The sequence below is a fragment of the Ahaetulla prasina genome, chromosome 5 (genome assembly GCF_028640845.1).
Source record: "Ahaetulla prasina isolate Xishuangbanna chromosome 5, ASM2864084v1, whole genome shotgun sequence".
NCBI lineage: Eukaryota > Metazoa > Chordata > Lepidosauria > Squamata > Colubridae > Ahaetulla > Ahaetulla prasina.
The window spans coordinates 29,749,485-29,764,639 of record NC_080543.1 but is presented as its reverse complement, the minus strand read 5'-3'; the positions used below and the strand labels follow the sequence as shown (position 1 = coordinate 29,764,639).

Sequence of the window (15,155 nt, the reverse complement as noted above, 5' to 3'; positions counted from 1 at the left end):
ATGCTCCTTCCCCAAAACCATCTCAGTTCAATAATCAATATTACACTATTTTTCTGGGCCTGAAAAAAATATTAGCTGGGTAAAATAGACAATGAGAAGCAGGAAAGATGATTTTAAGAGTGAGCAAATCACCTTTAAACTTGTGTAGTCCCTTATTAAGATTGAAAAAGGCCTTCTCATGTAGGGAACAAAATCTATTTCAAAGCCTGCAGTATAGTTTTGGTATTCTGACTGTTGAAAGGTAGCTTTAATCACATCTCTGCAAAAACAAATTCTGCTCCAACTTATAAAACGAAACAAAAACAGCCCCTCCTGTATATTGCTGCGCGCGGTCCTTCCTGAGCTCCATTTTCACTGGCAGAGGGCTGCAGGAAGCCGTTCCAGTTGAAAACGAAGCTCACGAGCCCATTTTTACTGGCAGAGCGCTTGGGCCACCTCAGTTGCCCCCCCGACATGAGTGGCATCAAGCTGGTCACACTCACCCTGGCCACACCCACTCTGGCCCCCAAGGTCAAACACAACCCTGATGTTGCCCTCAATGAAATAGATTTTGACACCCCTGTCCTAACTCATTTTCTTGCAGCTCAGAAGCTGCAAAAAGCTACTCTTAACTGATAGCTATTTCTGTAAAAATTGTAATATTTATTGCCATTCTTCTTCTCATCAGGTACTCATTTTGGAAACCTCAATACTTTAATGTAAGCAGTTTGGGAAATTTCTTGGTGTTTATAATAGGTTTACTGTTCTCTGATTCAATATGTTTTCGTCTTTAACCATAAATTAAATGAGTAAAATTAAACTAACTTAAAATGCAATACCAGATACCACATGGAATTGATATCCATATGATACCTGCACATTTTCACTGCTGGAGTTAAATAGCACCTTTTGAGAAATTAATCTTGAACAGAAATGTAATGCATATAGAAATAACTAACCTTCTTGCCTCTGCCATGTGGTCCTAATCTGAACTTTCTATAGCCACAGTTTATATTTTTAGAACTCTAAATATAAACCACATATCTTTTGCTGTCATAGCTGATTTGGCACTCACTAACGCTCACATCCATAACAGTGGTGAAAACTAGAGGAACCTAACAGCAAAATGTATTGGTTATTGATCTTGGTAGGGATTAATTTTTAAGTAAACTTGCACTAAACTTCAGTCCAAACTGATAAAGCGAAATTTCATTGTTGGAGAAATCAAAGTCATGATACAGTCAAGAAAGCCATACCTCTGCTTGTCCTAGTGCATGAAATAAAGCACGGACCTCTCTGAGAATCAAAACTGCCAGTTTACGTGTGGCAACTTGGAAACTGCAGAGTAATACCAGCGCAAAACCTTCAACAGCATGCAGTACATTTGAATAAGAACTTCGCTCAGTCTGGGTCCTCTGACCGGATCCATTTACTATCAGCTGCAATATAAAGCATTTATTAACTCATCCAAATATATTTCAAGTTTTAGTCTTTATTCTGTTCTAATATAGAAAAAAATATACAATTTGAACTGTAAAATTTGAAATAGAAACAAAAAGGCATTGATTTGTATGTTTCCCTGTTCACTGAAATAATAACTACTTTTCATTCTTATTCTTCAAAGATTACCCTGTGTTATGCTGGTCTATGGCTGTAATAAAGATTTTGATTTGATTACCCTGTGGTGCACAGTATGTATAAGTAACATTAACTGTCTGACATCTGATTTCAGCCATAACTGGATTTTTACAACAACAAAAAATGATATTTGCTTCCTGCTACTATTTAAAATTACAATTAGGACAAAAAGCGAAGTTCAATTTCCATGCCAGACATTTTTAAAACAGGTCTATAGCATAGGAAACCAATATTCAAAGACAATCATCCATAATTCTGAAATTTTAATATAATTTTGCATTACATAAATGGCCAAATCATGCATTTCATCTAATCTGGCTAATTCTTCTTCTGCAAAATAATTATACTGTTATGGAGATGTTATCCAATTAAAACAATTTCAGGATATGAAGCATAACCTATCACAATGGGGCAGGTCTGAAAAGCAAAATCCAAACAATAAATAACGCAAAGACTCAGTAAGAAACCTCCTCTGAAAACACCTAGTCTTGTTACCGTTCTCTGTTGGTTGAACAAAGCAGGGTTAGAACAAATATATATAATTGCAGAAGGAATTAACTGGAAGAAAACAAGGTCATTTGAAGGTACTAGTTTATAATCTATTTATAAAACATTTCTTTATAATCTTTTTATGAAACATTTTTCTGTTTTTCCCTCTCTTTAGCTTATTTGTGATAACATTATTTAAACACATAGAAATTCCAAGATAATCCTCTTCTTTCATTGTAGGCCCTTTCTTGTTCTATTGATAAAGGCCTTTTGTAGTTAACTGTGATGAACAATGCCTGAGAAGCATCAGGTTCATTAATTATATTTAATTATATTAAAATATATAATTATTAAATATAAATATGATGCAGTCCTTCATGTGTGTATCATAGTATAGTAATAAAATATGTGTGGAATAGATATTTCCTTCCATGTTAGATATACATGATATTGAGTATTTTTCTGTTTTCTTTAGCTGTTACTAGGACTTGAGCATATCTTAGCTTAGTCACAAACTGGCTGCTTCAAGCACCTTTCCTGTCCTTTTTATATGGTGATGAAATTTGTAGACATTATTCTCAGGGAGGTTGGAATTCTACATGAAATTTTTGTGGACTAGAAAGTATGTATGTAGGAGGCTACTACACTTGCTGAAAAACAGATCTGCCAAATTTAGAATGGGTACTCCAATTCCGTAAAGTGAAGGAACATGTTAAGAAGGCAATGTTATCTTTACTTTTAGAATCTTACCTCTGAAGATCTGACTTTTGTCTGTTCAATGGTCTTCCCAGAAGTATGTATTGTAAGCTTCCATTGTGTTAGCAACTGTAACAATAATTTTAAAGAAGTGTCCAGGAGGCTATTATGCACATCATTCACTTCACGCAACAAAAAATTTGTGAAACCAAAAAGAACATCCTCTCTCCAATCAACAAAATCAACTAGTAGGCCCTGAAGAGAATTTTGAGCAATGTGCCGAAGTTCATCATCCATATGTATAGAAAGCCTATGTAAAAAAAAAAAAGTGAAATGACAAATTATGGGAAACTTTTGTAGCAAAAATATTCACAGTTTCTATTTGTAATAGCTACTCATTTAGATTGACAAACCATTATTGTTATAAATTTCTTCTCAGTCAACATAGTTTACTTTAGTATCTCTAATAACAACATATAATGGAATTAGTTTCTGAGGAGACTTAAGTAAGTTTATATGTTAAACTTTTCCTGAAATAACTTATCAGAAAGTATTCAATTTTGAAGTGAAATACAATGCAAATAGCATCATAAATTTAATTAAAGTTTAGATAATAGATATTTTTATTTTCAAAACAAAACAGTAAAGTAAAGCTCAAGACACAAACAACATTCTTAAAATTCTTATTTCAACAAAATTACCAAGGTACCTATATAGATAAATACCAATTCATTTTCATTACAAGCAGGCTTTCAAGAAAGCTACCATTCAAACCTGATTTTAAAAGTATTAATATTTTCTTCATTTATTACAGTTTTTTAGAACTAAGTTCTGATTAATTTTGAAACTTTAATTTTCAAGAGATATCTAAGCTATCTAAGCTATAATTTTCTCTCCTAAGCTCTACTATGAAAAGAATAGGAGATCAACGTGCAAAGTGGTATTTTTATACTTGTTTCAACTTTTGAATATAGACAAAATGATGTCCATGTTTTCTACTCTAATTCATACAGTTCTTTGCTTTTTAGCCATTCTGGTGATCAGAGTTAGTAAGAATTAAAATTCAGGATATCTGGAAAGTACTAAATGACCTGCTCTGCATTAGGAGATTACAATACTATTGACTGAAAAGCCGAGAAATATTTCACTTCTAGTTTCAAACATAACAAGGATGATGTCCTTCATTTTTTTAAAAATGCCTTATTAACTTTATAAAACTTTATATAACAATATGCGGTTTATTTTAGAATATTCACATTCTTTCCTCTGGTAATTTAATTTAATTGAAATTAAATTGGATACTGACTCTATCAGCTCATTCATAATACTCTTTTTATAATATCATACATCAAAACTGTTACAGAGTGTCTGAATGAAGAAATACAACTGCAAGATATTTGACACTTATGAAATAGAAACAAACCAGAGCTTCCCAACTCTAGGAGAAGATGCATGTGAAGACAGATACTGGAAGAAGAGTAATAAAAAAACTGAATTTGCATAGTAGCTTTATTTTACTCAAACTAAATGAGGTTGATACAAAATGAATTAGAAAGAGAAACTCAGAATAGCAACGGTTGGTAGTGTGTACATAAACAATAATGATAATATTTGTTATCTGGTTCATAGTTCAAGTTTATTCCAGCAAGAATATTTTAAAAAATAATAGTGTTTGTTTCTTGTCCTGTAGTTGTGTAATGTAATATCACAATGAGAATTCGGAATGAACTGGAATAACCAATTTGACATTTGACACATGCCTTAGAATTTTCTTCATCTGTTTGTATACAAAGGAGTGGCAAATTATGGCACATACATACTGACATCCATTTTTGTAGTTGAATCACATGCAAGAATGCATAGGGTGGCACTTGCATCATGACACCTATTTTTGTCATTCTGAGTGTTGTATATGTACAAATTTCTTTCTGAGGAATTTCAAAAGGTGCAGATACTATACATAGGGTGTTTAATATTTAACTGTGACTAGCACTATAAAATCTGTATTAAAATGCTGATTTTTGAAATATGAAGAAGGATATTAGGAGATCAACATCACAATGTTTGACATTAACATAGTTTATTCTTAAGCAAACATCTTAATGTTTTAAAAACCAACACAACGAAGTTATTCAAAGTGTATACAATAATAGCAATAAACAGGTATGCATTTCAGCTAATCTTCAAAACCAAGGCAAATGCAACCCACCATCAATCCTGGGGCCTGCTAGTTTGTTGATATTATTTGCAATTATTACTTTCCAAGTCCCAGACAAACAAGAAATACAGGGAATGGTGACACAGGTAAGATAAGAGGGTGATCTGAACCTTAAACTGGCAAATTTATGTGAAGTCTGCTTGATGGGTTCAATTCTATGTTTTAAATTTAGCAGTAATTTTGCTTGGTTACTGCAAGCCACATACATTGAGTAATATTAAAATCTCAGATTTAAACTGATTATTGTTATGCTTGTAAGGTCACTTAGATGTGAGGTTTGTTAATTAGTAAAGATAAATTTAAAAAAAATTGGAAGACAAAATTTTTGTGTGTGTTTTGTTATTTTCACATCGAAGCCTAAGCTGATTGCTCACTCCTTATAATCCCTTAGACCAGCTGCATCTCTTCTCAGGAAGGCATGGTTGGCTTCAGCAGATACAGTGAAATCCAAAAAAAGTGATTTATGGAATTGCCAGCAGGCCCTACATGCACACAAAACATGTTTCAATGCTCCTTCCAAGATGCTACAGAATCCTATTATGACTTCACAAATTGATTATCGATGTCATTTTTGCCTCTAAAAATTATTTAATATGTACACAATTTACCTTGATAGTAAGTCAATCAGCTCTAATTTAGACATCCCATCAGGAAGAAGTCGTGGAATAGCAGCAACACAAGTTCTGAAAAGGTCAATTTTTGGTTTTCTTTCGCCTCTGAAAATAATATGAAATTTATTAATCACTTTTTAATACCAGACAGAGCAAAGAAATATATAAACCAGGGGTATCAAACTTGTGGCGCCACATTGCCATCACATGAAGTTTCGTGATGTTTTTCCCCTTTGTGGAGCATCCAGCCTGTGGGCCGCCAGTTTGACACCATGTATAAACAATAGTAAAATGATATACATTTATCTTATTAATGATTCTTCCCCAAAATGGCAATAATTATTTATAAATCAATACAGTCTAGCAAAGCATTGTGATACTATTCTATTGCTAAGGTTAAATTTGTCTCAAAACTCAAATAAGATCTTATGCAAAATCAGAGCTACGATAAAAAAAAAAGTAATTTTGCAGGATCATAAAGGAGATGCTAACTCCACTATTTTTAAAGGATTACAAAGAAAGGCTATGATTAACTATAATTCTGGAATTTATTGTCAATGTTTCTCAACCTTGGCAGCTTGAAGATGTGCGGACCACCACTCCCAGAAGTCTACCTATAAAAATAAGGTTTTGCTTTTTTTTAAAAAAAAGAATTAAATAAATTCAGTTTAATATCAATTATCATTTTAAGACTTACGTGATCATATCTTCAGGTTCTTTGTTTAACATTTGTATATTTGTGAGCATCATGCACCGCCCAACTTCTTTATCAAGATGCCGCAGTATGTTGTCTACAGCTTTTCTTACTTGAGAATAATACATTGACATGCCTAGAAAAACATGCAATGGAAGAACCCTTAAAATGTATACCTAAAATTTCAGAAAAAAATGTGAACATGTGCATTTTAGGTGTTATCATTGACAATTGATTATTTTGATCTGTAATAAAAGATGTTCTACTTCACAATTTACCTTGGACTTGAATATTAATGAACCAAATAAAGAAAATATAAATTTGAAAAAAAAACATTCCCTCACAGATAAATGAAATGCAAAAAAGGAACTTACATGCAGATTATGACCTTAGTATCTGATGATATTATATTAATGGAGATTAGAGCTAGGAAGGATCATAAAACGAAGGTGCTAAAGCACTCCTTATGTGATTCTTAGGCAAAGTAGAAAGTGACAGTAAAACTTATTTTTTTCTTAAGTCACTGAATATTCCATGTACTGGGAGTATGATTTTGCTTATTTAAATCTACCTCATTCCCTGATAAAATTATTTGAGATAAGAAAAGTCCGAGAATATGCTGAATTGCATTGGATCAGCTGAATCCAAGAGTTCTAGCAGAAAAATGGGAATTTCAGGTGTCCCCAGGATTTTCCCAAAGTATGGCATTTAGGATAGAATCAATACCATTAACTTATAAGCTAAACACATAGTGATACAAAGGCAGTTGTTTAAATTTAGAACAAACAGCTATATACCCTACACTCTTTTTTTATAAAACTCTGAATAGAGTCATATAAGATTCTTAGAGAAACATTGCTTTGCTTTGTATTATACGAGTAAGCATAGGATTTTTGAGGACTTTTAGGATTAGTTAACTGATTGTTTAATCAACTCTAAATAGGGAAACATTTCTAACAGCAGTATTGAATCAAATTTATGGGCTGGTGCAGGATTATCTCTTTAATAATGCCTGTATCCTTAAAACTCTGGAATTTCTATCAGCATGCTGTAATGAGATAATAGATTTACAACTATCCTTTTGTTGTATTTACATTCAAGATATCTATAAACAAAGGACTGACGCTACAACTAGTCTAACAAACAGCCATTGACAAATCTGTCTTTTAGAATACTGCTTTATTTTTCCCCAGTAGTTATAACTCAATATTAATCATGTGAATATCACATTATGAAAAGTTTTTCTATGTGATTCCTATTTTGATTATATAGATTAATAATTACTAGTCCTATTCTGCCAGAGTTAAATTCTGGAAAAATTTAATACAAAAAAATTAAATAAACAGTACACCATAATAAATGGGTTACACATTATGTCACTATAGTATTTGCATAATTTTTGTTGCTACTGGCAACTAGAAATTGTCCCCAGGCAACCAAACTGTGATTCAACTTCCCTCAAGCTGCATTCTCCAAAAGAAGAATTTGGGTATACTCAGTTTAACAGTAAAATGAAATCTCAGGGCTGGCAATGTGGTAAAATTTGGGTCAAGCTGTCATACACATTTGTGAATAGGCAGAAGACATGTCTGATACTTGCCTATCATTTTAGCTTCCTCCTCTGTGAGAGTTTTGCTCAAGTATGTTTTCTTCACTCGTAGTGTGTTTCCTGAAGGCAGTACGGCACCAGTAACAGGCATTGGAGGCTCTCCATCTTTTTGCTGCAAGCTATCCGCAATAACCAAGAAAGCTCTCAGACCAATATTCATTCTCTGCAAATTTGATGGATGGATGATGAAAGCAAAATAACAATTATGTGGTTAGCACTGATGCATTCTTTACTCTCACCTGACCTGAAGAGATTATACTGAAAATAGCTGGAGATCAATGCAGTATCTCCAAAAGATTCCAAAGAACACGTTCACATATGAATTTAGATTCCAGTGAAAATTAAAGAGGACTGATAAGAGTACAATAACATGGAAATGGTTGTGTGAAATAGTGGGGTGTCAAGTCAGTAATTTTAGGTTTCCAACTAGTTACTCAAGAAACTAGAAGTATAATAGATACAGAATATTTGTATAATATTTAAAAATGTGCTACAATTAGCAAAACAGGCCAAACTGTTGCTTCTTCCCTAGTTTTCTCAACCCGACATAATCGAGGAGACAAGCCTTTTCTACTGAAATGTGTACCCTATGGAACAGTCTCTCATGGAGATCTGGATAGCCCCAATCCTGTTTGTTTTCTGGAAAGTTGCAAAAACCCAGCTGCTCCCTCAGGTGTTAGGGCTGAGGTGATATCAGACTAACACAAGTAGGCAAGTCTGTGATTAAGAATAATGTGTGAAATTCCTCAGCTTTTGTTTTTTGTTATTTGTTATATCTACTTTTAATTGTATTTAAACTGTTTTTATTGGTATATCCCCCAATAGCCATCCAAAATTATCTGTTTATAATGAGGAGCTATATAAATTTCTAAAATAAATTTCTACGAGCTACATGGAATTGTTCCATCTATGTAGAGCACTGTAAAAATATGTGCTTAGGTAGTGTTAAAGAGCAATTAAGGACTTGATGAATGATACAGATGAGAATTGATCCCTTATGCCAAAACAAAGAGCACTAGATAACACTGACCCACTTTCTTTTCTTTTCTCTTAAAAACATATTATACTTTTTTACATCTGAAAATATATATATATTAATAATGATATCTTACCTCTGGATTTAGACTAAATGCTTTTGCTGGCTTTCCAACACAAAGGAAATCAAATATGATTTCTTTCATTGCAAAATCCAAACGTTCCTGTAGCAAAATATATATTGCATATGAACATATAACATTTGTTGCATCTCTAGTGTAAATCTGAGTGGAATGATCAGAGTTTTAAATCAAAATAGAATTCCAACTTATTTTAACAAGACCATATTTATAACAAGACTTTCTACATAAACAGTGAATGGAGATTACTGCTTATCTATGAAATTGTAAAGCAGAAGAAGAAGGCCTAATTGTAATGTATCCTATGTAGAATTTAAATGCCTTATTCTGACAGATATGAAATGATATAATTGAGACGTATTCAATCCATTACCAGAATTTAGTGTAGTTTTCAATGTGAGACTTTTTTATAATTCATCCAACTGAAAGCTGAAACTGACTATTTAAGCATGTTATAATTAAAGAAGTAAAACTCAGACATGCAAAGTAGAGGAAACATAATGTAAAACTTAAAAATAAAACATTCCATCGCTTAAAAAGCATAAAAGTTTTTCAAACCTGTGCAATAAACTGTATAATTTTCACAAAAATGTTCAGAGGCATGTCTCGGGGTACCACACCTCGGGAACCTTTTGGAAAAAGGGTTGTGATGATTGTTATAAGCCGACTGTAAAATTAAAAAAAACAACATTGTGACAAGTTCATTTCTTGCAATATAGCTTTATGCTACCTGAATCAAACTTTTGAAAATAGAGCCAAGAAGAAATTCCCTGTGTCAGGAATGTACTGTAACGCTGACGGCACAGCAAATGTGGTTAAATAAAAGGATAATTCCAGAATGTAAATTTGTATTTACCAAACCATAACCAACAAATATGCCCAGGATATATATCAAAATGTAACTAAGATATTTTATCTCTTCCTTTGCATTATATGGCACTAATTATACCCTTGGATTATTCTGAAGGTAGCTTTAATGATTTGCTCACTGTATGAGAAAAACTACATTGAAATATGAATATATAACAATACCTTTGGGTAGTTGTATTGCTTTCACATTTAATTCTAATCATATAAACCCATAGCAGTCTGTAGAGAGATTCCAGTGCAACTCGAGCCATTTTTGGATCTTTATTCTAAAAAAATAAAATCATGAAAATACTGTAACTTTGATATTTCATATAACGGCTAAATCTTAAGGCACCTACATTTTTATTCCTGGAACCTGAAAAAGGGCATTTCATTTGCAGTGGATCTTTGAGAACTATTAAAACTGACAAATCTACAAAATATGGATTATGGCCTTGTTTGGGTTCCTGCAAAAAAAAAAAGGGGGGGGGAATGCATAGTAGACTTTATGCCAAGAATGATATGAGAGCCAAAGTATTTGGGCTATGTTCTCATGGCATGAACAATCTGAGCTAAGTAATGATATTAGAGAGAGAGAATTAGATACAGCAGGCTGCATTTTTGTGGAATTGAGAAAAATGAGAAGTATGTAACAGATCTGAATGAAGTAATTTTGTGGAGTGCAGATGAAGAATATACATGCCAGAAAGAAAAGGTGAAGATAATGAATTAAAGGATCAAAATGTATGGTATAGAATGAAGGGATTATAATATATGTCTTATATATTATAAAACATATGATAATGAAATTTTGAAAACTGAAACTGAAGCTAATGCTGTAAATGTTTGAGTACAAGGAGAAACACGATGAAAAGAAAGAAATAATTTGAATGCTGACAAATTGTAAGGCTGCATCCTATAAATGTTAAACCTGGAGAACTGGTAAAATTTGGATGATAAGTAAAATAATGCTATTATCATTCCCCTACACAAAGGAAAAGATAGCAATATACAAACAATAAACAATACATGTGTTTCTTTCATATCAATTAGATTTGATAAAAGTAACGCATGGAGATCTGTCTCTGTAAGAAACAGTGAAATAGAGAGCAAACATTTAAGATATTTAAAATTATGGTGCTTCTAGCTTGAAATATATATGCTTGAATTCAACAGATTTGAGAAAAAACACTATTTTTTCACTATAGCAATGGGTAAGACATGTCTTGTCTATAGTACTGTACTATATACAATGTCTTAAAAGTGCAGAAGACTTCTCAGCCTTTGGAATCAGAAATATTCTTACCGGCGAAAACTTTTAAGCTTTGAATGGATAGATATGTCTTCAGCTTTGTTTTGTCACTGAAGTCAAGCATCTACTGTAATTCTTAAGTGTGCTGAAAGCTAAATAATCTGCTACACAAACACATCATTTTCATCTGGAGTGTCCTTTTAAAGCCAGCTGAGCAAAATGACTTGAAGACAGATTTTTTTTAAAAAATGGTAAGGTGTGAATATTTCATATCTCAAGCATATAACTGGTATATGACTTTTACATATGTTACATATTTCAATATTACCTAGCAATTGTTATTTGTAAACCAAGGTTTATAGCCTTATATATTGTATGAACTCAGACAATTGCATTTCAGTGAACCATATAATTTAGTAAAATGCATAAGAGAATCATATATTAAGATTTCTGTCCTTTTTGTATCATATTATGTTGCTATTATATGTAACTGATAGATTAATCAGACTTCACCCTAAGTGTGCCCAGATAGCTCACTTGAAATAGGAAAAAGTTTGGAGAAGGGCAACAAGGAACAAAGTTGTATGATGAAAGATGAAAGAACTGAGCATGTTTAATTTTCAGAAGAGAAGCTGAAGAAGTAATATAATTGTAAAATACTGGTTGAAATACCAGGTCAAGACATGTTCTTGCTCTTTATGGATGCTCTAGAATGCTCTTTCATGGATGCAGGAGAGAATGTGGAGTCCAGTTCAGAGAAGGTTTCATTGTAGTTATGTTCAGTCAGTTATCCTGAACCTGGGTTCTCCTTTACTGGATGTATTTAAGCAGACATTAGAAAACCATTTGTTGGGGATGCTTTCATTTGGATTCCTGCATTGAGCAGCAATTGGAACTGAGGCCTAAACAGTTCTTTAACTCTGTGATTCAATCAATGTTCTATGACACCACAGAAGTTCTGCTAAGGATCTGTTAGTCTCCTTTACATTTTGCTAATTAAAAACAATGCAACTATTTAGCTTTGTAACCAATCATCCTTTGTAGAAATACCACAGAAATGCTCAAATTGAATTTAAGCAAAATAAGTCAACTTTTCAATAAATAATTTTAAATATAATTTAGTGAATAACAACATTCAGATAGTATTTATGCAGTACGACACAAAAGAATTGGTAGCAAGGTTTTGAAATAGGAAAAAAAATATTATTTATAGTAAAGCAACTGACAGTTTTTAAGCAATGGTGTTTTATCCAGCTAAACATAAAAAGATAATAAACGTGGCTGTTAAAGTTTGGTTCTCAACAATCATAACTCTATTTGTGATTAAAAGCCATATTTCTGTTAATAGAGGTGCAATATTTTTGTAGGTCCCACTTAACTTTTTTACCTTTCGAAGTACAAAGATTGTCATTCCTTTATTTTTAACAATTATATTAAGTATTCTTAACTATATTGAGTAGATGTTAAAAAAAAAATTATATTTTCCTTTTAATAACCATATCTTTAGTCTGGACTGGCTGAAGGTTATATGTTTTTAACTGTTTTTATTGTTTGTATTTTTAAGCAGTTCAGTCTACCGGAGAGGACAGCTATAATCAATTCTTCTTCATCATCATCCTGTTAAATGTAAGATGTGGACTTTATTATTTTAAAAAGAGTAATCTTATTACATTTACAAATGTACTAGTTCTATTTTATTTTAAAGGTACTTAACTATGGCAGACTTAATTACGACAAAGGTTTTATATCATATAAATGCATCCTGACTGAGTCAGTATGCTATGTGTATTTTATAATTAGTAGAGATATGGAAAATCATGTATTGATTTGCAAGGAAGCCTCTAAATTAAGAATATAAGATTGCACAGGTAGTATTGGCAAATTCATGACACACATACCCAGAGCTAACTACAAAGCAAACAAAAAATGATGTACTAACTTTGAGATTGGACAGGCAGTTGTTGAGAAAAATATGCCATCTATTTAGAAAGAACTGTTTTTGACTGACACAAAGTAGGCATGTTACCAGAGGATACAAAGCCTAAATAAGAGACAAAAGAAATACAAGATTATTTGAATGACAACAAAGGAGAAATCTAATTTATCAACAGATCTGCAGTAAACATTAAAGCATTAGATCCACACTAAACTTTATAGCTCCATTTCTCTCCTGGCTTATGTTAAATGCATCAGCCAATATAAAAAATGATTATAGAATTCAGAATTCAATGATTTTTTAAAATAAAAAATTAACTTTACAATTTTTAAAAGCTTAATTAGTATGATTTTTTGTGATCATTCCGTATAAATGTAGGAATATGTTTACAATTAAATAATAAAATACTTCTGTCTAGCTCTATCCAGGACACTTGAAATGTGGTCCAACATTATGCAGCAATAGAGTGCAGAATGATGTAACATTCCAAGGATAAATTGTAGTAAGCTGTACATTATTGTACCAGTTAGATTTGTTGAATGTTAAGAATCTGCTGTCATGAAGCTATTTGAATTCCCACAGAATAGACCATTTGTATAGACTAATGTGGCCCTCAGCTTTAATAGATAAATTAACAAATGCATTAATGGTAGTGACAAAAAGGCAGTTTGAGTTCTTCTTCAAACAACTGGTATTTTTTTCATCCCATTTTATATAATAAAGAGCCACTAAATAAATGTTTTTTCTTAGAACTGTATTTTATTTGGCTCTGTTACTGGAAATAGCCTAAATGTCCCTTATAAGGTCACAGAAATGTCTAATTTTCCTGCAACACTTCAACTATATTATTTTCAGTTAAAAATATTCTTAAAGTTTCGTTTTCAATTAAAATATTGTAATAAAAAATAAAAGATTCCACAATGCACAGGTCAAATACAAGGGGAAACACTAGATGATCCAAAATGCATATTTGGGTAGTTTTTTGTCCAACTTTTTGTCCTCTTCCAAATGTTCTACCTTGCACTTTCAGTTTAATGGGTTTTTTCTTCCCTTTCCCCCTTTTGTTTTGCTTAAAAGCTAGAAAAACAAAGTATGATTTATATGTACTCTGGAGAAGGTCCACTACATTCCGTAGGATTTTAACACTCTCAGCATTAAACAAACTATTTAAATCACAACCATCATTATTATCAAAATCAAATCAAATCTGTTATTACAATCATTGATAAAAAAAACTTTAAATATAAATTACAGAACAAAAATAAAATTAGTTGAGGTCAGATGATAGTGTCTTTACTACCACTCAATAATAGAGGGCAATTATCCTTGTTACGCCTAGGTTAGTGTCTCATAATAATAATTTAGTATAAAACATTTCTGTTTTGCCTGAAAAGCACTGGAAGTGCTATGGTATTTATAATATCTTGGGTTCCTCTGATTCTGATGTAAATTGTTATACTAAATCTACTACTTTCAACTTAAACTATAAGTTGAAATATTATAAAATACCTTTGATTTTTAAAGTCCCATTCACTTTCAATTGATCTATGCTAATGGATATGATCTAGTTAGAGAACCACATTGTCATCCCTGACACACATCTTATTTCAAGAGTTAACCATGTGACTAAATCTTTCCAAATGATCTCAGTTAGACTTAAAAGTTATTACTTTCTTCACATTCAGCATAATTATTTTCTTACAGTGACTCATAATATATTCACATTTGCAAGCTTCATTGACACATTTTAACAACTGTTTAGCAAATTGAAGAGTTAATCTTATCAATATAAATAAAATTGGAACAGTGCTAACATTTACCACTGCTGCCCAATATTTATTGAGCCATTAATGAATGTAGAAGCTTCTTTTCATCCCTAACCATGTCCTGTACTTAGGACATTAAAGATATTTGTAGAAACCTAATGCTTGGGAATAATTAACCCACAAAAGTAATATAATCGAATGAAAGAAGGAAATGCTAAGATCCAGTGCATCATATCTTCACCTCTGCTATAGCTTTTCAAAATGAAATGTCTATGCTACTATTAAGTTCATACAAAGTATAAT

The 15,155-nt window shown here is 32.0% G+C and overlaps 1 protein-coding gene across 8 annotated transcripts in view; it reads right to left on the bottom strand.

The window, feature by feature from the left end:
* Window positions 1-15,155, bottom strand: part of FRY (FRY microtubule binding protein) — a 213,542-nt gene that overhangs the window by 80,095 nt on the left and 118,292 nt on the right. For all 8 annotated transcript variants that reach the window (XM_058186780.1, XM_058186781.1, XM_058186782.1 and 5 more), the window contains 9 exons: window positions 13,090-13,191; window positions 10,082-10,185; window positions 9,608-9,716; window positions 9,047-9,133; window positions 7,926-8,097; window positions 6,329-6,461; window positions 5,629-5,736; window positions 2,857-3,112; window positions 1,236-1,418 (listed from right to left, as the gene is read on the bottom strand). In XM_058186780.1, coding sequence (XP_058042763.1) covers window positions 1,236-1,418; window positions 2,857-3,112; window positions 5,629-5,736; window positions 6,329-6,461; window positions 7,926-8,097; window positions 9,047-9,133; window positions 9,608-9,716; window positions 10,082-10,185; window positions 13,090-13,191 — 1,254 coding nt within the window. The remainder of the gene's footprint in view (window positions 1-1,235; window positions 1,419-2,856; window positions 3,113-5,628; window positions 5,737-6,328; window positions 6,462-7,925; window positions 8,098-9,046; window positions 9,134-9,607; window positions 9,717-10,081; window positions 10,186-13,089; window positions 13,192-15,155) is intronic.